Source organism: Pelobates fuscus, chromosome 1, assembly GCF_036172605.1.
Source record: "Pelobates fuscus isolate aPelFus1 chromosome 1, aPelFus1.pri, whole genome shotgun sequence".
In the NCBI taxonomy this organism is placed as follows: domain Eukaryota; kingdom Metazoa; phylum Chordata; class Amphibia; order Anura; family Pelobatidae; genus Pelobates; species Pelobates fuscus.
The window spans coordinates 200,876,528-200,901,106 of NC_086317.1; the positions used below are offsets into that span (position 1 = coordinate 200,876,528).

Sequence of the window (24,579 nt, forward strand, 5' to 3'; positions counted from 1 at the left end):
GCCAGTAGCTCTGCCGGGTTCCTCTCGCGAGGTTGGAGCATTGTCGCAGCAATGCTCAGATCTCACGAGAGTGAACTCTAGCTCCACCATAGATGGCAGCAGCACGGTCCCCCCTCCCTACATAAGGTAAGAAGGGAGGAGGAATATTAACTAAATATTAACTAAATACAATAGGCTGCACACACCTATGGTGTATGTACCAGTGTGTGTATGTGACAGTGTGTATCTGTATGTCAGTGTGTGTATCTGAGTGTGTGTTTGTGCCAGTGTGAAATGCATTTTTCCATGCTGGGATGTCTGAAGTACACATATAGCATATCATAAGAAAAAAATAGTATATACCAGTATTAAGTGTGGGTACACTTAAAGGTAATGTGTCAGATTACAGTGGAACAAACGAATTGAAAAAATGCCAAAAAGGCTTTTATCACGAAATGATGGCATCTGGAAAAAGGCTCAATCGTAAAATGGTCAAAGCAGGCTTCTTTATTTCAAAACTAAATATTTGAAGGAACTGTAAAACTATATTAAAATTATACCATATAGATGGGTGGATGGATGGTAAATAAAATATATTGTGACAACAGTATCCATAAATCATATTTAACTGGTATTCTGTGCTTGTCACACTTTAATAAATAATCAAAAATGTGTGAATAGAGTTAAAGTTTATTGTATACTAAAGATACAAGAAAAGCTTTCCCCAAAAATCTGTAAATTTGGTATAATAAAATGGACTTCTAATCACTTACAAAGGAGTAGCAAGAGGTGGTGGGGGTGGCATTGTGCTCTGTCTGATGCAGTGCGGGTCAAAATATGTAAATAGTTGCAAGGTAACTTTGCAGAGTCTGTCTCTGATAATGCTCCCTCACAGTTATCTGCAATGGCATAAAAGAGGGCTCAAAATTCCTATTCACTGTGGCATATTTAGGGCATATTGACAGTATCAAACGAGAACTATGGACCATTAACTCATATTCAGAATTATAATGCAACATGGATGCCAGAAGCCATGTTGTTCACTCAGATTATACAGGGAGTGCAGAATTATTAGGCAAGTTGTATTTTTGAGGATTAATTTTATTATTGAACAACAACCATGTTCTCAATGAACCCAAAAAACTCATTAATATCAAAGCTGAATATTTTTGGAAGTAGTTTTTAGTTTGTTTTTAGTTTTAGCTATTTTAGGGGGATATCTGTGTGTGCAGGTGACTATTACTGTGCATAATTATTAGGCAACTTAACAAAAAACAAATATATACCCATTTCAATTATTTATTTTTACCAGTGAAACCAATATAACATCTCAACATTCACAAATATACATTTCTGACATTCAAAAACAAAACAAAAACAAATCAGTGACCAATATAGCCACCTTTCTTTGCAAGGACACTCAAAATCCTGCCATCCATGGATTCTGTCAGTGTTTTGATCTGTTCACCATCAACATTGCGTGCAGAAGCAACCACAGCCTCCCAGACACTGTTCAGAGAGGTGTACTGTTTTCCCTCCTTGTAAATCTCACATTTGATGATGGACCACAGGTTCTCAATGGGGTTCAGATCAGGTGAACAAGGAGGCCATGCCATTAGATTTTCTTCTTTTATACCCTTTCTTGCCAGCCACGCTGTGGAGTACTTGGACGCGTGTGATGGAGCATTGACCTGCATGAAAATCATGTTTTTCTTGAAGGATGCAGACTTCTTCCTGTACCACTGCTTGAAGAAGGTGTCTTCCAGAAACTGGCAGTAGGACTGGGAGTTGAGCTTGACTCCATCCTCAACCCGAAAAGGCCCCACAAGCTCATCTTTGATGACACCAGCCCAAACCAGTACTCCACCTCCACCTTGCTGGCGTCTGAGTCGGACTGGAGCTCTCTGCCCTTTACCAATCCAGCCACGGGCCCATCCATCTGGCCCATCAAGACTCACTCTCATTTCATCAGTCCATAAAACCTTAGAAAAATCAGTTTTGAGATATTTCTTGGCCCAGTCTTGACGTTTCAGCTTGTGTGTCTTGTTCAGTGGTGGTCGTCTTTCAGCCTTTCTTACCTTGGCCATGTCTCTGAGTATTGCACACCTTGTGCTTTTGGGCACTCCAGTGATGTTGCAGCTCTGAAATATGGCCAAACTGGTGGCAAGTGGCATCTTGGCAGCTGCACGCTTGACTTTTCTCAGTTCATGGGCAGTTATTTTGCGCCTTGGTTTTTCCACACGCTTCTTGCGACCCTGTTGACTATTTTGAATGAAACGCTTGATTGTTCGATGATCACGCTTTAGAAGCTTTGCAATTTTAAGAGTGCTGCATCCCTCTGCAAGATATCTCACTATTTTTGACTTTTCTGAGCCTGTCAAGTCCTTCTTTTGACCCATTTTGCCAAAGGAAAGGAAGTTGCCTAATAATTATGCACACCTGATATAGGGTGTTGATGTCATTAGACCACACCCCTTCTCATTACAGAGATGCACATCACCTAATATGCTTAATTGGTAGTAGGCTTTCGAGCCTATACAGCTTGGAGTAAGACAACATGCATAAAGAGGATGATGTGGTCAAAATACTCATTTGCCTAATAATTCTGCACACAGTGTATATATATATTTTATTATGTCTACAAGATTTGCTTCCCCCAACACGTGGTCTATTCTGGAAAGTGAAGAATGTACTTTTGAAATATGCGTATATTCTCTTTCCTCTGGGTTAAATACTCTCCATATCCAATTATTTTCTGCTTAGTTTGAGTATTTTGTGTTTTTTTTTATATATATATTGCGTGTTGTTTTGGTGTACGGTCGCCGAGAAGCGATCACCCGACCGCCTCCTGTGCCGACCGTCGGGACCGCGGAGTAAGACTCCGGCGGCCCCACGTGTTGATTCCCGTCCGCCGGCTTTGTCCGCTGAGCGGGAATCCTCTACCTGTCTCCCTGTCCCACCCACGGCCCCACTCGCATTCTGCACTTCACGGGCGGCGTGGGGTAGGAACAGGGAGCCTCACCCGAAATTGGTATAGCCCGAATGGGGTGACGAATGCCGACTTAGGGATGGCGGCCGGGTCTAGCGGAATTTGCCAATATCCTTTGCACAGGTCCAGGGTAGTTAGGAAGTGCCCGCTGGCCATGCAATCGAGCAATTCATCGATCCGTGGCATGGGGTATGCATCCGTGATAGTCCGGTCGTTCAGTTTCCGGTAATCAATACAGAAGCGAGTCGTACCATCTCGCTTCGGTACTAAAACCACCGGAGACGCCCAGGGACTTTGGGAAGCCTCAATAACCCCTAATTCTAGCATTTCCTTCCACATGCTAGTTGGTACTGCTGCAGGGATACGGTATGGCTGCTGTCTCAGGGGGGTCTCCCCCTGCGTTTCCACCTGGTGCACTGCGGCGGAGGTGTACCCGGGTAGAACTGAGAACAGCACTGTATTCCTGCAGCAGGTGTTTAGCGTCTGCCTGCTGAGTGGGGTCTAGTTTTTCCCCCAACTCGACCTGTTCTAAGGTACCTTGATTAGTTGCCAGCAGGTCGGGTAAGGGGAGCCCATCACTATCGTCACTACCTCAGATATAGCAGCCACGTCCTCAGAGCGTTCGAAGTATGGTTTCAACATGTTCACATGAAAAGCTCGTCTGATCCTTTCATCTGAACATTTGGCTACAATATAGGTGGTGTCGCTAATTCGTTGCACCACTTTAAATAGCCCCTGCCAAGCTGCCTGTAGCTTGTCCTTTTTGGAAGGTCTGAGGGCTAGTACCTTTTGCCCTACTTCCAGGTTCCTATCTCGTGCTCCCCGGTCATACCATTGTTTCTGACGTTTCTGGGCCGCCTGCAGGTTCTCCCGAACTGATTCGGTTAGGGCCTGCAAGCGGTCCCGGAACTCCAGCACGTATGGCAGAACTAGGATTCCTTCCTCTCCTGTGTTGCCCTTCCAGTGCTCCCGTATGTGGTCCAGGGGTCCCCGGACTTTTCTCCCATATAGGAGTTCGAAGGGGGAGAACCCAGTGGACGCCTAAGGCACTTCCCGGTAGGCAAACAGGAGATGAGGTAGAAATTTCTCCCATTGACCGTAGGACTCTGTGAACGCTGTGAGCATTTGCTTAAGCGTGCCGTTGAACCGCTCACAGAGACCGTTAGTCTGGGAGGGGTAGGGGGAGCTAAATAATGGTTTGACCCCGCAGCTCTGCCACAACTGTTGAGTTACAGTTGCCGTAAACTGGGTTCCCTGGTCTGAAAGTATTTCCCGGGGAAACCCTACTCGGGAAAAGATCCTGACTAGAGCCTCTGCTACTGTCTCCGCCTCAATGTTGGAAAGCGCCACAGCCTCAGGGTACCTGATGGCGTAGTCCACCACCGTGAGGATGTAGCGCTTACCGGAGGAGCTGGGTTTGCTGAGAGGCCCTATCAGGTCTACTGCCACCGTGTAGAATGGTTCTTCTGTTATAGGTAGGGATCGTAGCTTGGCCTTAGGGTGATCCCCCCTTTTCCCTATCCTTTGACATGTGTCACATGTCCTGCAGTAGGACTGCAAATCTTTTGATATCCCTGGCCAGAAGAACTTCTGGGTAAGGCGGTCCTTAGTCTTCTTGATACCCAGATGCCCTGCTAGCGGGATATCATGGCTGAGCCTTAGAACTGTCTTTTTATAACTTGTGCTGTCCCCTTTCCCACTCCCCCTGTGACCCTATACAGCAGCCCCTTGTCCCAGTGGAAGCTCTCGTGGGCATTACCTTCCTTAGGGGTACCTACTGCCTTCCTGTAACCTGCTACGGTGGGATCTGACTGCTGGGCTTGGCCAAAGTCTTGGGGAGTGCCCCAGAAGGGGATAGGGGTAGGGCATGCTACGGGGATTTCGGTTCCTACCTGTGGTTCCTCGGAATGTGTCGGTTCAGCTCGGCGGGCTTGCGCCGTAATCACGGTGCAGGCTCCAGCTGGGCTGTGGGTAACTTGTGTATGGCGCCTCCTGCCACTCGTACTGCAACAGTCTTGTTGGTGCATGCCTTTGCTGATATTGTGTGAGGCTGCACCAAAGTAAGGGTGGCCCCAGAGTCTCGTAGTGCCTCCGCCTCTTTTCCATCTATGGTGACCCATTGTCTGTGGTGCACCCTGTTGTCCGCCTCTGCTTGTGCTAGATCTACCTCATGTAGTACGGCCCATTGCTCTGAATCTGGAGTGTGCTCTTCCAGTGGTGCATGTTGATAGTGGTGAGCGGCAGCCCTCGGTGGTTGTGGTGGCCACTCCCAGCAGTTTCTGCTCCGCTGCGGGCAATGTATCTTGTAGTGCCCTGGTTGATTGCACTGGTGACACACCAATTGTGTTCTCCTATTAAAATTAGGCTGTGTCGTCGGTGGTTCCGTGTTTGGTCTGGGGTTGGCCACAGGACCTGGCGTTGGAGCGCTGGACCTTACCAGAGGACGGTTTCCACCAGCCTCTCCTTTTCTTCCCTCGTGATGCTCATCTGCCAGCTTGGCCGCTTCCTCGACTGTGGCTAGCTTCCTGTCTCTGACCCAGTCCCTGGTGTCTGCAGGTGTGTGGTCAAAGAATTGTTCGAGCAAGAGGAGTTGAGGCACCTCCTCTAGCGTTGTGGCCTGGCAGCCCTGTATCCAGTTTTGGGCTGCCCGATACATCCTAAAGGCCCATTCGGTGTAGGAGTCTCGGCCCCCTTTCCGTAATACCCAAAACTTTTTCCTGTAAGTCTCTGGGGTCACGGCATACCTGGCTAGCAGAATGTCCTTTACCCTGGCGTAGTCGTATATGGCTGTGTCAGGAACTGCTCGGTATGCCTCTGCTGCTCGGCCTGTGAGCTTGCTGCTTAAAATCGTTGCTCCGATTCCAGACCCTCCAAAGTGCATTGACTCTCAAAATCTTGCAAATATGCGTCAATTTCCATCTCTACATCTGAAAAACTTTTAAAAGCAGCATAATTAATCTTTCTCCACTGCCCTCCATTTATAGATCCAGCTAAGGAAGCGGTGTCTCCTTGGTTTAAGCTTGCCTGTTGTGCTCTGCGTTCTGCGCTCACTTGTGCCAGGACTTGCGTCACCATATCAGGTGTGGGATTTGGCCCATATAGGTTAAGCCTCCACATCACCTTCTGTTGGAATCCTGCTTCCTCCCGGCTGACATTCGCCATGCTGCTGGTTTGGTCACCCTCCATCAGTTCTGCTATGAGGGTAGCTTTCTTTTTGTTGCTTGCCACCTGACCTCGGGCTTCCAGCAGATCCTTTAGCATAGTCCTTTTTAGTTTCTCGTACTGCTGGGCCATTCACCAGTTGTCTTTATGTGTTCCATTCAATCCTACCGCTGACACCAGTTGTTAAGACCTGCAGTATTTATGCTACTGCGGTCTTCTTTTCCTTTCCCAACAGCTGAGCATAAGTGATTATAGCTGCAGCAGGGAGTAGAGGAATAGTATAGATGAATGCAGCTTCCAAGACGATTCACCCCAGCAAATAGAATATTCCCCAAACATGAGCCTAGACTTCATGTAGGGTGTAACAGGAATGATCTTTATTGAAAACACACTGGCTTTTATGAGAAATCCTCCTGTAAGAGGACCTCCCACAGCAAACAAAGACATTGACCAATCATCATACAGTTTTACAGTAATACACGCCTTCCCTCTGCCTGGGAGATATTGAGATAAGTTAAGGAATAAATCAATTATCTCCAGGCAGAGGGCACACAATTTCCCCAAAAGTTAGAACACCCCTTTCCCCACAAGGTATCCCCACAAACCGATCTGGGGGACAAACATATCCAAATTTCACCCAGATCGGTTCAGGGGTTCTTAAAAAGTATGGAAGTCATGTTGTACCGACCACACACGAGGCTCCTGCCCAAAACAGTTCCACGAATTCAGCGGGTGCGGTCAGTCAATTAAGAAAAATTAACAAAGTACCGAATGGATCCTCCTGGCTCATAGGAGCGATTGCTCCCCTTGCCTGTACGAACAAAACTACCGAATGGCGGTCTTCTGGCTGTTCGGTAAGGTAGAGAAGCCGGCATTTTGTAGTTTCAGTGGTGGTTCGTGAGGTCGAGTGTCCGATTTTAGTTCCAGACACTCAACGACCGAGTCCCGCTGACTCCCCTCGTGCGAACAAGATGGCCGCCGTTTTCTATTCCACGTGGCGTTCGGAGGGTGGTCGGTGTTCGGTAGTTTCAAACTACCGAACCAATATTCAATATCCATACAGTGAATGGGGAAAACAAACGAATAAAGAAGAAAATGTTAAGTAAAAGTAAATTTTCTTCACAGTATGGTTCCAGTTTGGGAGTTGGAGAATTTGTGTGTTTGCGGTTCGGGAGATTGGTGATTGCAGTAGCTGCCTGTGCATCTGAAAGGGGAATATCGCCTAAACGGTTTTTAACCTCTTGTGTGCAAAACGGTCTGTTACAGTCACTGATAGGTTTCTTATTAGTTTTTGCATTAAGTTTTACATTTAATAAAATAACAGATTAAATTACAAAGGTATTACAAGGTATCTTGTAATACGTTTCTTATTGGACTAACAGTCATTCCAAAATTCTGATAGTCCAATAGGAAATGTGTTACAAGATACTAATTTCATCTGTTATTTTACATCTGCATCACTGGACTAACACGGCTACAATCTCTACTACAGTTAATAAATATATCTATATTTTTTTTTGTACAATATTTCCTGTTATTGGATTTCTAAATTAGCATCAACAAAAATCTGGGTAATCGGTTTATTTATGGTGATTAGTAAGGTATCTCCCTATTATCAGATCCTTACAGTGGAAATGTAACCCCTTTGTGTGAAGACTGAAACATTTTGTTCACTCGCCTGTCATCTTGCTACAAGATCCAGAACCGTTTAGGCACTATAGGCACCCAAACCACTTCAGCTCATTGACATGGTCTGAGTGCAGTGTCCATATTGCACTTAGTGCTGCAATTTGTCCCAGACAGCCACTGCATCGTAGCGGACCTTTGGACTGGTATCTGACACTGGACGCCCTCATGCTCTGCATGAAGACATCCAGCGTCACATTTGTCCCCATAGGAAAGCATTGATTCAGAGGAGGTGGAGCTGTGGGTTTTTAACCCTTTATTCACGTTGATTGGGGGAAGGGTGCGGTGGAAGGGGTAGCAGAGGGAGCTATAATGCCAGGAATACAACTTTGTATTCCTGGCACTTATAGTATCCCTTTAATATTCTAGCTCTTGGGCTAAAATTTTCTAGCGCAAGAGTGAAAGGTGCCCTCACTGCTTCCCAAGAATACAGGACACAGCGCAATCATACATCCTGTGCTAAATAAAGCGGTAAAGCCACAAAAGAACAGATATATGTGTGCAGCGGTGAGAGTACAAACACATTGGTCTTCACACTCTTTCCATTACACTATCAGTGAAGGAAGTAAACAATGGGATGGCAACCTGAGCTGGTAATCAATTACATTGTGAGGCGGCATTCAGTGAGTTTGGAGAAGGATTAGTAAAGAAAAAAGAAAAAAGTTTGCATATATGTAATATTACTGCTGCACGCTAAGGAGTCAGATGTGGGTATTTTAATTTTGGGAAACCACTAGAAGTATTCGTTGTGTTGAGCTATTTCAAATGCTTTTGTTTGATTTGTTCATTGCAAACAGCTGAAAGTCTGTATATTTTGACAATAAAACCTTAATTTCAATGGGGTGTTGAAAAATATTGATTACAACTGTGACTACACAAGTCAATATATGACTTAGCGAGAATGTGGGTCAGTATTTATTTGTTTGTGAATGTGTGTATGTATACCAGTGGGTGTGTATGGTTCAATGTGTTTGTGTCAGTGTCTATCCCCCTCTCAGATCCAGTCTGTCAGTGAGTGTATGTTTTTATATCAAAAATGGATGGGCTTTGGGTAGCATAAAAACCTAAAGTTTTTTTGTGTGTGTGTTTTTATGAAAAGCACACTTATTTGGTGGCCAAATAAAATACTTGCTAACAGACACCTCATCACCTTGCTACACCCCTGACCACTTACCCTTGCCAGTGCTGAGACGAATTCCCCCTAGAGGTTTGCTGGAAAGAGTGCCCTGGTCCCAGACTGTGAATTCCACACAAGCCTCAGTCAGATCTTCTACACGAAAGCCATCATACACCATGGTGTGATTAAACGTGGGGTGCAAGCTATGTGGGATCACTCGTGTGCGTTGAATACTGGTTGGACTGTCATCTGGGAGCACACAACTAGACATGAAGAGAAGAGAGGGAACACATGAAGTAGGAAGGAAGAATGCCTTTAGACAAGGAACAAGTAAAATGTTTTTTTTTTTTTTTTTTTAAATGGAAGGTAGTGAGACAGAATTGGTTATATATGAGCTGCAAAGTAAGAGAAGAGTAAGAAGAGGTAGGAGATAAGGGAGGATAAAATATGACAAGGCCTCAGATGAGAAGGGAAGGTAGTGAATGGATGATTAAGACTCAAAGTGGGAGACCGAGAATGGGAAAATAACAGAAAATGAGTAAAGGGAAATGTTTTAATATACAGAAACATTACCACTTCACATAAGCGCTGACATTCCCAGCCTTGTGAGGTACAAGCTGCTCGGCCTCCTTTACCCAAATGTGGAGCTCCCCAGAGGGAGGAAGGCCTAAGCCTGTGGAGGAGGAGAATTGGTATTGAGAATAATGGCAGAAAGAAGATAGAATAATACAATAGTGAGAGAGAAAAAACAGAAAATTGAATATCTTTGAGATATATGAAATTACTCACCATCTCCCCCCTGGGGAATAAACTTGCACGCTAGATTGAGTTTCCCTCGACTATAGAGAAAGTCTGGTGACAGGGGAGTCTGTAAAAGTTAGAAAATATATTCTGCTTCACACCTTAAACCACAGTAACAGTCAGGTATTATTTATTACTTAGCACTGGCTATTATAGGACATCCCTCTAAAGCTTTGTATCATCTTGACAAACTGTTCTAGTGTTTAACATTCATTCTAGCTTTTTTGGGGGGGGGGTGGTGGGGGGGGTTACGACAGGTGTGCTTTCATTTGTTGAGTTGTTACTGAGACATATACTATTTTGCCACATGAAAAAATAAAGCAAACTCTTTTATCATACAGGTTTTTTGTGTGTTTTTATTAAAATCACACTGCACTGCATTATCTTAGGAACCTTCTGGTTGAAGCATTAGCATCTGCATATGTAAATTGATTTTACTAAAGAATATCAATTGATCCCTTGACGAAAACCAGCAGTCAGCCACAATAGGGGAGTAAGCAGCAATGTGAAAAAGAGAATTTCTTCACTGGTTTAATATATCCATGCTTGTTTCAGCATGATATAGAATCAGTATTGCAATATTTATTTAGTTACTTTCAGACAGTTTAGACTAACTTTGGTACTCCTCTTCCAAACACTTCCTGCGGCGCTCTTCCACAAACTCAGGGTTGCCAACATTACTAATTGATATTCTATATCATAGAATCCTTCATGATGTCTTAATGCATAAGATTTCCCCATTATCAATGATGGTGGGCCAGAATACATTAGAAACATTTTCAATGCTGCATACTTACTGTAAGTCAACTATGGTGAATTAAAAACAGAATATGCTAAATTCAGATAGCCCATATTAGGCAGTGAACTTTTAGTGTTAATTGGTTACTTAGTGATTTGAAGTGGCCATGGTGGTATGAGTCAGTATGTACAGTGTTTCAGCTTGAAAAAACTGTGCGTACCGAGATATTGGCAATACTGTGCACCTAGCACCAATACTGGTTGCACCCCAAATGTTAATTATGTGCATTAAATACATCCGTGTCATCAGTGCGCTTAGCATGCTGGAAACTGACATATTGAGCTTTCCCTTGCAAGGGGACGTGTTCTTTCTCCCCTCCTTCCAAATAAAATTGTTGGTTTAATACATAATAAAAAAATTCAAATATGCTCCCAACCAATTCCTTCCCTGTCACCCTTCCTTTCCTCCCCTTCTGCCCCCCAACTCCCTATCTTCCTTCGCTGCACTGCACTGTCAAAACAGTCCAATCACAGGCTTCTCTATGAGTGGAAACTGTTTACATGTTTACATTGCACGGCTAAACACATTACTAGTGGTTGTCTTCCTGACAACAACTAGAGGCACTTCTAGAGAGCATTTGATTGACACAAAGCACCGATCTGGCCGAGACCATCCATCTTGATAATGTTAGCCAGGGATCGGAGTGGCCGTGGTGAGTCCAGCGCTGATAGAGTAAAGTTAAGAAAAACTACCTTTTAAACCCAAATCCACGGGCACCTAAAAAGGTAAGGGAACACTATGACATTAGGATTATACAGGTGATACTCAAAAAATTAGAATATCGTGCAAAACTTCATTTATTTCAGTAATGCAACGTAAAAGGGGAAACTAATATATGAGATAGATGCATTACATGGAAAGCAAGATAGTTCAAGCCGTGATTTGTCATAAGTGCGATGATTATGGCTTACAGCTCATAAAAAAAAACTAAATCCACAATCTCAGTAAATTAGAATATTGTGAAAAGGTGCAATATTCTAGGCTCACAGTGTCTAATCAGCTAAGTAAGACATAACACCTGCAAAGGGTTTCTGGGCCTTTAAATGGTCTCTCAGTCTGGTTCAGTAGGAATCACAATCATGGGGAAGACTGCTGACCTGACAGTTGTGCAGAAAACCATCATTGACACCCTCCATAAGGAGGGAAAGCCTCAAAAGGTAATTGCGAAAGAAGTTGGATGTAACCAAAGGGCTGTATAAAAGCACATTAATAGAAAGTTATGTAGAAGGGAAAAGTGTGGAAGAAAAAGGTGCACAAGCAGCAGGGATGACCGCAGCCTAGTAGGACTGTCAGGAAAAGGCCATTCAAATGTGTTGGGGACTTTCACAAGTAGTGGACTGAGGCTGGAGTCAGTGCATCAAGAGCCACCACACACAGACGGATCCTGGACATGGGCTTCAGATATCGTATTCCTCTTGTCAAGGCGCTCCTGAACAACAAACAACGTCAGAAGCGTCTTACCTGGGCTAAAGAAAAACAGACCTGGTCTGTTGCTCAGTGGTCCAAAGTTCATTTGGAAACCAAGGTCCCAGAGTCTGGAAGAAGAATGGAGAGGCACACACTGCAAGATGCTTGAAGTCCAGTGTGAAGTTTCCACAGTCTGTGTTGATTTGGGGAGCCATGTCATCTGCTGGTGTTGGTCCACTGTGCTTTAAGTCCAGGGTCAACACAGCCGTCTACCAGGAGATTTTGGAGCACTTCATGCTTCCTTCTGCAAACGAGCTTTATGGGGATGCTGACTTCATTTTCCAGCAGGACTTGGCACCTGCCCACACTGCCAAAAGCACCAAAGCCTGGTTCAATGACCGTGGGATTACTGTGCTTGATTGGCCAGCAAACTCGCCTGACCTAAACCCCATAGAGAATCTATTGCCAAGAGAAAGATGAGAGACATGAGACCGAACATTGCAGAAGAGCTGAAGGCCGCTATTGAAGCATCCTGGTCTTCCATAACACCTCAGCAGGGCCACAGGCTGATACCTTCCATGCCATGCCGCATTGAGGCAGTAATTGCTGCAAAAGGGGCCCAAACCAAGTACTGAGTCCATATGCATGCTTATACTTTTCAGAGGTCTGATATTGTTCTATGCACACTCCTTGTTTTATTGATTGCATGTAATATTCTAATTTACTGAGTTGGTGGATTTGGGGTTTTCGTGAGCTGTAAGCCATAATCATCGCACTTATGACAAATCATGGCTTGAACTATCTTGCTTTGCATGTAATGTATCTATCTCATATATAAGTTTCCCCTTTTACGTTGCATTACTGAAATAAATTAAGTTTTGCACGATATTCACATTTTTTGAGTATCACCTGTATGTTTTTATTCCTAATGATAGTGTACCCTTTAAAGAGTACAAAATATGGTGACTCCAGGTACGTGCAACCACCATGCCATAAAGTGACATGTAGGCACGTCTAAATTCCTAGCATTTACCTGCACAGTTAGAACTGTGGTATATTATACATACAAGTCAATTGGGGTAAGAACAATGGGTAACCTATACATGGAACAGTGTGTGGCCACCACATAGATTTAAGTCTGCCATGCTGAATTACCAATAGGTAATTGAAATATTCGCATTTGCTAAGGATTGTGTTAGAAGAATGTAAAGGTTACTAGTACACCTACTTAAAGGTGACCTTGTTATCCACTTGTATTATGTATGACATGTTTACTCACAGCTGATTATATTTCATCATCAATTAGTAAAAAGAGTTTTGTAGAGCATTTTAGAGAATTAATTAATTAAAGGTATATTTAGAGGATATATATACCTTCATTAATAAATGTATATTTAGAGGATTACAAGAGGCTATTAAAGAAAAGCCATATACTTACTCTTGGTTGAAGATGGTACCAGGCGTGTTGTGTTTTGCTCCAGTCCCAGGATGCAAAATCTAGCTCCACTTCACCCAGAAAAAGATTCCTCCCTAGTGACCCACGATGCCATACGGATAGGTTTAAGAATCGGCTTTGTAGTTCTGTCCGCTCCAGTTTGTACTATGAAGTAGTAGGTAAAGAATGGGTTTATGGACTTTTTTTTTTCTTTTATCTACATTTTATACATTTCACAAAATGTTGTTATTTTGTGAAATGTTGGTGATTTGAGGGCTTCAAAACTGGATTAAAAAGTATTTGTTTAAATATTAAATGACTTTGAATATCTGTGTGAATATGCAAGATATGTGCAAGGTGTGGGAACAACGTAACTAAAGAAAGCTGTGGGCCTGTAAGATATTGAGATATTGCCCTTTTAGGTGTATGACTGTGTATGATTGTGTTATCAGGTTAAAGTTACATGTAGACATGTTTGTTTTTAACTGTCATTCGTTATTTTCTCTTGACTGTGTGTAGATGAAATAAAACTATAATAAAAAACTATATTAAAAAATTGCTTGGTCTGTTAAAATAGTATCATTCTGATTCTTTTTATTTTCAACCTATGATAAAACACATGTCTATTGACATTTTTTTTTTTTATAATGTGTTTAACAATGATTGACGTTTTATTAGAACTTCATATAATGTATACAGCCATCACTATGTTTTTTATATTGCATAAACAATTACATCTATAGCGGTAAAAAATTATTATAAATTATTATACCTTAATTTGTCCCATTATGGGAGACGAGGAAAGTAGGTGGCTTTTATAAAGGTAGATAGATAAGATGGTATAGAGTGCAAGTCCCGTACTTTAAGGTGACTGTTGCTATTACAAGAAGAAATATTGATGATACCCAATCAGCAATATATTGCTTGGTATATAGCCAGTTCCTGAATAACATATAAATTATATATGTTATTTTTACATGCACTTGTTTGTGTGTTTGTGTTTCATTTGTCCACATTCACTAAGAGGGTCCTAATTTCTCTAATTTCGTACACACTGACCTTGAGGGTCTCATTGAACAAAGGGTCAAGACTCTTCTTCTTCACCTTTGTTTTTCTTTTGCCTTGTGAAGATTTGTCAGGCAGCAAATAACACTTCACATATCTATTGAGGGGTGCAAAGCCAAAGGAAAATAAGTTCAATTCATAAATGTGTTTGACACCACTTAACTTATATTTTATTTCATTTTGAAACACGTACTCTAAGATTACCCTTACAATTAATCCTTTCTCTTCAACTTTTACCCTTTAACTGTTAAAGTCTCTATACCACATTCCCATGCTTTCTGCTGGCACTGGGGGATTAATTATGAACTGACACTTATCTTTGTAGTTATTTCTCAGGTCACCCACGTTATTCCTCTCTGGTCAAAGAAAGCTAAAACCTAAATAAGTCTAATATTACATAACTTAGTTTACCTCTTTAAATTCTATCAGGAAGCCTCTTAATGACCTATATAGTACAAGTTTCTACTTCTCTCCATTACTCACGGGTTAGAAGTTTGGTTGTGTGCTGCCGTCAGGTCCCTGCACTGTATAACAAGGATTCTCAACTCTTTCTTTGGTGGATCATACTGTATCGAAAACTGGATCCAGCCACGTACCTCTAAGGATCGCACTTCTCCTGCACTGAACAGGCTCATCATACTACCTGAAAGCTATAAGAAAAGAAGATAACAATCATAATAAAAAATATATTAAAAAAGTCAAGAAAAGCAAAGTTATTTGCACAGCTATTCTGTGAGTACACTTCCAGTGATTTGTGGTGTAACGCTATCATGTTATGTTTTTTTTTTTTAAAGTTTCTCTAGGGTGCAGCTGTAACCCAAAACCAATTGTATATATGTAAGTTGTATAGAACATCTGATGTAGATATAAATTCCTCAAGAAATATACAAGAGACACTGAATCAAGCACATGGCATCAAATATGTTGAACAGGAGTGAACCAATGATCAGAGAACTCTTGCATTGTGTTCATAGCTGTCTAATTAAATACGTGGTTGTTGTCATTGACTCATTCTATTTGGCTGTTTTTTTTCTATGATTGAAAAGGAAGGGAATTGGAGGACAAGAATAGTCACACATACTTTGCTCGATTTGCTAAAAAAAAAAAGCTAAACATTTGTTTTAATTAGAATGGCCAGACACCTCTCTTTTTTTTTGGCCTATTGGTCTTTACTAATTATCTACTTAACCCAAAGGCTTAAGAACATATTGTCAACCTCCCCGCAAGATTGAATCTAATTTAATACTCACAGGGTCACTAACCTGTACAGTAACCAAGCTTTGCTTCTTGTTAGTTACCACTCTATGTTTCTAGATATTGATGCTCTTTTACAGGAGGAAAACAGGTAATTCATACTTCCTTTTGTACAATACGGTACTTCCTACTGTATGATACATATGTACAGATTTTGTTGCCAGAAGATAGATGCATAGCATACTACTGTATAAGATGGAGCTCTTCCATACAAAATCAGATTCACAGGGAAAATGTAGAGTAATATGACTCCTTCCTCCCAGATCTGTCAAGCAGATGATACAGATGACAGCTAGTGGAGGAGCAATGCTGTCTACTTACTTAGGTAATGTAGACACAGCTTGCTCTCTTTATTTATATATTCCAGAACTGGTCAAGAGAGATGTTTTAATTTTTCCTGACCAGTACTATTAATGGGAACCACCCCCAATGGTGTGGTATGCCTGGGACGAGACTGACATAACTCTGTATTCCGCTGTATTAAAAAATTCTGATGCTGCAGTTGTAACACAGACATTTGCCCTACCTACAGAGGAGCGCTAAGGTGCCTGGATGCTGTGCACATGGTACACCCAAAATAGTACATTTCTGACGGTGAAAATATTGCCGCTTTAGTTCAGATGCCCTGGCCTTTGCTCTTGAACCTGAACATAGCTAACAATATTATTGTGCACATTATGTGATTGAGTCAGCCCATGTCCCCACAGCTTAGGTTTCATATAGAGATCTGATCAAAATATATCATATATTTTGTTTCCCCAGCTATATGAAACTAGTTCTACATGGTTGATTGTTTCATATAAAAACTAGGTGTATACCTCTTTGCATAATTAGTGACATGCATTAATTCTGGTATTTTTCTTTTCTTTAACCCCTTAAGGACAGACAACGGATATATTCCGTCATGATTCCCTTTTATTCCAGAAGTTGTGTCATTAAGGGGTTAAATGCCTCAAATGACTGTGTACTGTTCTACTGCGCAATAAAAAAATGCATTTGGTAAAAATGAAACAGCCAAATTTAGACATGGTTTTTAAAAGTCAGAACTCAATCATAAATATGTGATTGACCAGTGATTGTATTAGTATACAGTGCGTGGCAAAAGTATTTACCCCCTTGACTTTTTAGCTATTTTGTTACATTACAGTCTTAAGTTCAATGTTTTATTAATCTGAATTTTGTGTAATGGATCAGACCACAATAGTCTAAGTTGGTGAAGTGAAATGAGAAAAATTATGTACATAAAACTATTTTTTGGAAATAGAAAACAGAAAATTGGCATGTGCTTATGTATTCACCCCCTTTGTTATGAAGCCCATAAAAAGCTCTGGTGCAACCAATTACCTTCAGAAGTCATATAATTAGTGAAATGATGTCCACCTGTGTGCAATCTAAGCAATAACCTTTTTTGAAAGGCGCCAGAGGCTGCAACACCTAAGCAAGAGGCACCACTAACCAAACACTGCCATGAAGACCAAGGAACTCTTCAAACAAGTAAGGGACAATGTTGTTGAGAAGTCAGGGTTAGGTTATAAAAAAATATCTAAATCTTTGATAATCCCCAGGAGCACCATCAAATCTATCATAACCAAATGGAAAGAACATGGCACAACAGCAAACCTGCCAAAAGACGTCCGCCCACAAAAACTCACGGACCGGGCAAGGAGGGCATTAATCAGAGAGGCAGCACAGAGACCTAAGGTAACCCTGGAGGAGCTGCAGAGTTCCACAGAAGAGACTGGAGTATCTGTACATAGGAAGACAATAAGCCATACTCTCCATAGAGTTGGGCTTTATGGCAGAGTGGCCAGAAGAAAGCCATTACTTTCAGCAAAAAACAAAATGGCACATTTTGAGTTTGCGAAAAGGCATGTGGGAGACTCCCAAAATGTATGGAGGAAGGTGCTCTGGTCTGATGAGACTAAAATCTAACCTTTCGGCCATTAAAGTAAACCGATGTCTGGTGCAAACCCAACACATCACATCACCCAAAGAACACCATCCCCACTGTGAAACATGGTGGTGGCAGCATTATGCTGTGGGGATGTTTTTCAACAGCCAGTACTGGGAAACTGGTCAGAGTTGAGGGAAGGATGGTGCTAAATACAGGGATATTCTTGAGCAAAACCTGTACCACTCTGTGCGTGATTGACCCCAAACACAGTGCTCAAGCAAAACTTGATTGGTTTAAGGGGAAACATGTAAAAATATGTTGGAATGGCCTAGTCATAGCCCAGACCTCAATCCAATAGAAAATCTGTGGTCAGACTTAAAGATTTCTGTTCACAAGCACAAACCATCCAACTTGAAGGAGCTGGAGCAGTTTTGCAAGGAGGAATGGGCAAAGATCCCAGTGGTAAGATGTGGCAAGCTTATAGAGACTCATCCAAAGCGACTTGGAGCTGTGATTGCCACAAAAGTTGGCTCTACAAAGTATTGACTTTAGGGGGTGAATAGTTATGCACAAGTGACTTTTTCTGTTAATTTGTCCTATTTGTTGTTTGCTTCACAATAAAAAAAACACATCTTCAAAGTTGTGGGCATGTTCTGTAAATTAAATGATGCAAATCCTCAAACAATCCATGTTAATTCTAGGTTGTGAGGCAACACAACATGAAAAATGCCAAGGGGGCGGGGTGAATACTTTTGCAAGGCACTGTATGTTAGCTGCATAGCTGCATTTAACATCAAGGCTCGTATATATTTCCTCACAGATTTGTTGCCAAGAGTTGGCACTGATGGGCTGTGATTGAGACTTCGATGTCCATCCTCGTTTGGGCCATTTTCTAGATCCAAATTCATTTCTGAAGAGTTCTCCTGGAAAACAGATATACTGCTTGCTAATGTATATAAAAGCACAGTACTGAATATGTTAATCTTTCATTATATTATATCCTAAAACACAGAGGAAGCTAATTACCATCTTGTATTCAAGATGTACCCTTACAAGCATATTCACTGGGCCCCCACAAACCCATGCATACTTACGCACATATGCTCCCAGACACATAGATACATATTCACACATATACATATTCTAGAAACAGTCACGGATACAAACATACCCAGATACAAACTGCCAGACAGACATACACATGCATGGATATTTAATGCTTAACACGCAGATATATCAAAGCCCACTGACAAACATACGCAGACTGACAAATATACACACACATCCACATACACTGACAAACACACACATACATACTGACATACACATATATGCACACACTACCACATACACATACTGACATAAACACACATACACGAACACTGATAGAGAGACACAAAAACTCAGATACTGAAAATTAAGATGCTTTAACCACTCTCCTCTGCCTATCTTTTATCATTATTATTCTGATTATTATTATTATGTTATTATTTATATAGCGCCAACAAATCCCATACCGCTTTACAGTGGGTGTACGAACAAGCATGTAGGTGTAACCAGACAAGTTGGACACACAGGAACAGAGAAGTTAAGGGCCCTGCTCAATGAGCTTACATGCTAGATTGAATGGGGTAAAGTGACACAAAAGGTAAGGATAGTATTAGACTAATGACAGTTGCAAGAGAGGAATCAGTCGGGAGCTATTAACAGTTTAATTGATACGCTTTTATGAAGAAGTGGGTTTTAATTATTTTTTTGAAGGAGTGGAGACTAGGTGAGCATCTAACGGAGTAGGGAAGTGAGTTCCACAGGAACGGTGCAGCCCTCGAGAAGTCTTGAAGGTGAGCATCAGAGGTAGGAGTACGGACAGAAGATAGACGTAAGTCTTCAGCAGAGTGTAAGGGCCTAGACATGACATACTTGTGTATAAGGGAGGATAGATAGGTGGGAGCAGCATTATGTAGAGATTTGAAAGCAAGAACCAGAATTTTAAGTTGAGCCCTATATCTTACAGGAAGCAAATGTAGGGACTGACAGAAGGGTGAGGCATGGGATGTGTGGGCGGAAAGGAAGATAAGCCTTACCGCCGCATTCATTATGGACTGTAACGGCGAAAGTTGGGAGCACGTAAGACCACGGAGAAGCGGATTACAGTAGTCAAGGTGAGAAAGGACAGTGGAATGGACCAGCACCTTTGTCGCATCTGGCGTAAGTAGGGTCGGATGTGTGCAATGTTTTTGAAATGGAAGCGCAGGATTTTGCGATAGACTTAAGATGAGGCATGACGAGAGGTTGGAGTCAAAGAGAACAACTAGTCAGCGAGCCTGCGTGGTGGAGCTGATGGTAGCACTGTTGACTTGGAGGGAGACAGACACAGTGTGGCGAAACCAACCTCGCCACTGGGCCCTGGAGAAGCCTGTTTGCTAGCCTCCTACCTGCTGACTATGGCCCCTGGGTTATTTGGGGCATATTGTACTGTATATTGCTGCTACTGGCCCTTTTAACAGCATCTATGGACATATTGGGACTTTTGGGACTACTGTCCCTTTAAGACTGTGATACATATTCTAGTGTACTGCCTGTAATATTATATGTGTATTAAGTTTAACCTGGGATATGTATGCAGCATTCATCTGATTGTTCGGTAGAATCACTCCATTTATTATATTGAGTGAAACTACCGAACAACCAGACCACCCAGGAATAAGTGTGCCTCCAATTACAGTTTGCAACAATGTTGCAAACGGGTAATTGGCAATCAGTGTAATGTATTCTTTGTCCTCTGGGTGGCCGCCATTCGGGAAACAAACACGTGGCGGCGGCCATCTTAAACTACCGAACAGCGGTGTTTTGCCGTCGAGTGTCTGGAACTAAAATCGGACACTTGACTAGGCAAACACCGCTGAGACCTCCATACTTCCAGAAATTCGTATGGAAACTACCGAATGACCCGACGTTCGGTAGAAAGAACCCCATAAACAAGGGAATTCATTCAAACCCTCTCCAGGCTCTATAACACAGGCAATTCGCCTGTTTTCATTCCCTTGTTTGTGACCGACCGCAGGGCCAAAATGCATGGAACTGTTTTCGGATACTTTACCCATGCGGTCGGTCAAATCTTTGGAACCCCATATCTCACGAACCATTCATCCGAATTACTTGAATTTTGGATATGTTGTCCCCCTGAATAAGGGCTATCCAGCGATGCTGGAGTTAAAGGTGTACCCCCGGGTTTTGGGGTACATCCAGAACTTGGCTGAAAAAGTGTACCGGATAATTGAGTTTAATGTTATCTGAGGGGAGGGGATGTGTGGGCTGAACCATGTATGTGATTGGTTATTTTATGCCTCCCCCTGGGTGTGGCCTGTATGTGGATTAGTGTAATAAAAGCCAGGCTGGATGAGCCAGTCCAGAGTTCCTGTTTTACCCTCAAAGTGATGTGTCGTCTCATTATTGGGGGAAGGATTTAATGTATGCTGTCCCAGTTGACTGCTAGGAGTACAAGCCTATTCGTATGGTTCCTATTCAATGGTCTACAGCATTCATACGCTTGGGAGAATTTAAAGGTTTCTCGGATTCGGTGATTATGGTGTCTGCCAGAGTGCTTGGAGTCCTCAGGAAGCGCTAGGAGCATCCATTAACGGAGGTACCAAGTCGGGGTGCCAGGTGATCCGTTACATTGGTGGCAAGCGGTGGGATGGCGTCCTAGTGTGAGGTAAAGCAGCTCAGAGACACTGTTTGGATTTACAAATTGAGGGCAACGCTAGCAGTCGTGCAGCGCCCCTGGGAGCAGACAAGTATGGAAGGTTCTGGCTCTGGAGATGATTGGCTGGCCGAGGTGAGGCAGCGAGTGGCCGAGTATGGGGATGATATACCCATGGAGACACGCCGGGTGATCTGGAACCAGGTCATGGCTGAGCGAAACACAAGGCTGGACCGAGAATTCCGGTTGGCGAAAGAGAGGAAGTATGCTCAGCAGCAGGAGCGTTACAGCAGCCGAGTAGAGGCTGCATCCGAGGAGGTTAGCCGTCTTTCCCTGAGGCGGCGGGAGGAACCCGAAGTGGGGGTCCTCATAGACTGGTCCTGTGAGGAACCACAACAGGCAGGTAGAGATGAGACCAAGGTCTCTCCACCGGGATGCTGGGCAGCCGGCCCAGATCCCCAGCAGCAGCCAGAGTTGCCAGGTGGGGAAGCAGGTGGCCCTTACTCACAAATGTTGAGGGGCCTCACGGATTGGTCCTGGGAAGACCCACAAATGGCAGGTGGAGATGGGACTGCGGTCTCTCTACCGGCCCTACAGGGATGCTGGGCAGTCGGCCCAGATCCCCAGCGGCAGTGTGCGTTACAGGGAGCTGAAAGTGCCGTTCTTGCTCCCCAGCGGCAGTCTACGGTGCAGGGAGAGGAGCCTGTTATCCCCTCTCCCCAGCGGTTGAAGGTGTGTAAGGGAGAGGAGTTTGTTACCCCCTCTCCCCACCGACAACCTAACCCACCAAGGGGAGACAGTAAACCCCTCACCAGCGCAGATGGGACCGTGGTCTCTGCGCCCAAGTTACAGGGAGCTGAAGGGGCCGTCCTCCCTCCCCAGCGGCAGTGTGATTTGTTGGGAATTGGGAGCCCAGTCTCCATTCCCCAGCGGCAGTGTGAATTGCAGGGAATTGGGAGCCCAGTCTCCATTCCCCAGCGGCAGGCTGAGTTACAGGGGACAGAGGTAGTTGGTCCTACCCCCCAGCAGCAGAGTGATATGCCGGGAAGGCAGTGTGAAGTGCAGGGAGAGGAGAGCAGCGTCCTCCCTCCCCAGCGGCAGGCTGAGTTACAGGGGGCAGAGGTAGTTGGTCCTACCCCCCAGCAGCAGCGTGATTTTTTGGGAATAGAGAGCCCAGTCTCCGTTCCCCAGCAGCAGGACACTGAATTGGGAGGAGAGACAGTCGGTCTCCCTCCACAAAGACTGAAAGTAGGCATGGGAGAGGAGATTGTTACCTCCTCTCCCCAGCGGCAGATCATCAATGGGCAGAGTGTTCTAATGGGAGAGGAGATTGTTACCACCTCTCCCCAGCGGCGGATCATCAATGGGCAGAGTGTTCTAATGGGAGAGGAGCTGGTTACCACCTCTCCCCAGCGGCAGCTTAATGTACCAGGGGGAGACTGTAAGCCCCACACCTGTGCAGATGGGACCGTGGTCTCTGCACTTCCAGCACAGGGGGTAGGGACGGTCGGTCCTGCCCCCCCACAACAGGGCTGTTTAGCCAAAGGGGAGACAGTCTGTCTCCAGCAGCAGAGCTGTGTAACTAAAGGGGAGACAGTCGGTCTCCAGCAGCAGAGCTGTGTAACTCAAGGGGAGACAGTCGGTCTCCAGCAGCAGAGCTGCGCAGCTAAAGGGGAGACAGTCGGTCTCCAGCAACCAGGCTCCAACCAGACTACTCCTGTAGTAGTGCTGGCACCAGGGCAGAGTACCGCTGGTCTCTGCCCACTCAGCAACCCACCAAAACAGCCTACCAGTCCCCCACACAGCCGGGGTGAGGCACCTGGACCTGGACAAGTTTTTCTCTTACTCAGGTGTAGTAACCATTTATTGTGGGTGGGCTGTACTGCTGTTTCTGTTTTGTGGGTGGGCTGCTGGACTAACAAGGGCACTGACCGGCAAGAGGTCAGGTACCCTGTTAGTCTGTTTGGAAAAGGGGAGAAATGTGGCGAAACCAACCTCGCCACTGGGCCCTGGAGAAGCCTGTTTGCTAGCCTCCTACCTGCTGACTATGGCCCCTGGGTTATTTGGGGCATATTGTACTGTATATTGCTGCTACTGGCCCTTTTAACAGCATCTATGGACATATTGGGACTTTTGGGACTACTGTCCCTTTAAGACTGTGATACATATTCTAGTGTACTGCCTGTAATATTATATGTGTATTAAGTTTAACCTGGGATATGTATGCAGCATTCATCTGATTGTTCGGTAGAATCACTCCATTTATTATATTGAGTGAAACTACCGAACAACCAGACCACCCAGGAATAAGTGTGCCTCCAATTACAGTTTGCAACAATGTTGCAAACGGGTAATTGGCAATCAGTGTAATGTATTCTTTGTCCTCTGGGTGGCCGCCATTCGGGAAACAAACACGTGGCGGCGGCCATCTTAAACTACCGAACAGCGGTGTTTTGCCGTCGAGTGTCTGGAACTAAAATCGGACACTTGACTAGGCAAACACCGCTGAGACCTCCATACTTCCAGAAATTCGTATGGAAACTACCGAATGACCCGACGTTCGGTAGAAAGAACCCCATAAACAAGGGAATTCATTCAAACCCTCTCCAGGCTCTATAACACAGGCAATTCGCCTGTTTTCATTCCCTTGTTTGTGACCGACCGCAGGGCCAAAATGCATGGAACTGTTTTCGGATACTTTACCCATGCGGTCGGTCAAATCTTTGGAACCCCATATCTCACGAACCATTCATCCGAATTACTTGAATTTTGGATATGTTGTCCCCCTGAATAAGGGCTATCCAGCGATGCTGGAGTTAAAGGTGTACCCCCGGGTTTTGGGGTACATCCAGAACTTGGCTGAAAAAGTGTACCGGATAATTGAGTTTAATGTTATCTGAGGGGAGGGGATGTGTGGGCTGAACCATGTATGTGATTGGTTATTTTATGCCTCCCCCTGGGTGTGGCCTGTATGTGGATTAGTGTAATAAAAGCCAGGCTGGATGAGCCAGTCCAGAGTTCCTGTTTTACCCTCAAAGTGATGTGTCGTCTCATTATTGGGGGAAGGATTTAATGTATGCTGTCCCAGTTGACTGCTAGGAGTACAAGCCTATTCGTATGGTTCCTATTCAATGGTCTACAGCATTCATACGCTTGGGAGAATTTAAAGGTTTCTCGGATTCGGTGATTATGGTGTCTGCCAGAGTGCTTGGAGTCCTCAGGAAGCGCTAGGAGCATCCATTAACGGAGGTACCAAGTCGGGGTGCCAGGTGATCCGTTACATTGGTG

General features: G+C 43.9%; 1 protein-coding gene across 2 annotated transcripts in view; it reads right to left on the reverse strand.

Moving 5' to 3' along the window:
- SYTL1 (synaptotagmin like 1) overlaps positions 1-24,579 on the reverse strand; it is a 77,906-nt gene that overhangs the window by 11,845 nt on the left and 41,482 nt on the right. Inside the window, exons 8-14 of one of the 2 annotated variants that reach the window (XM_063453601.1) lie at positions 18,407-18,511; positions 14,924-15,090; positions 14,435-14,537; positions 13,379-13,540; positions 9,723-9,801; positions 9,507-9,606; positions 8,991-9,196 (exon numbers count right to left, since the gene is read on the reverse strand). In XM_063453601.1, the coding sequence (XP_063309671.1) occupies positions 8,991-9,196; positions 9,507-9,606; positions 9,723-9,801; positions 13,379-13,540; positions 14,435-14,537; positions 14,924-15,090; positions 18,407-18,511 (922 nt within the window). The remainder of the gene's footprint in view (positions 1-8,990; positions 9,197-9,506; positions 9,607-9,722; positions 9,802-13,378; positions 13,541-14,434; positions 14,538-14,923; positions 15,091-18,406; positions 18,512-24,579) is intronic. The other variant, XM_063453610.1, reaches the window with a different exon arrangement.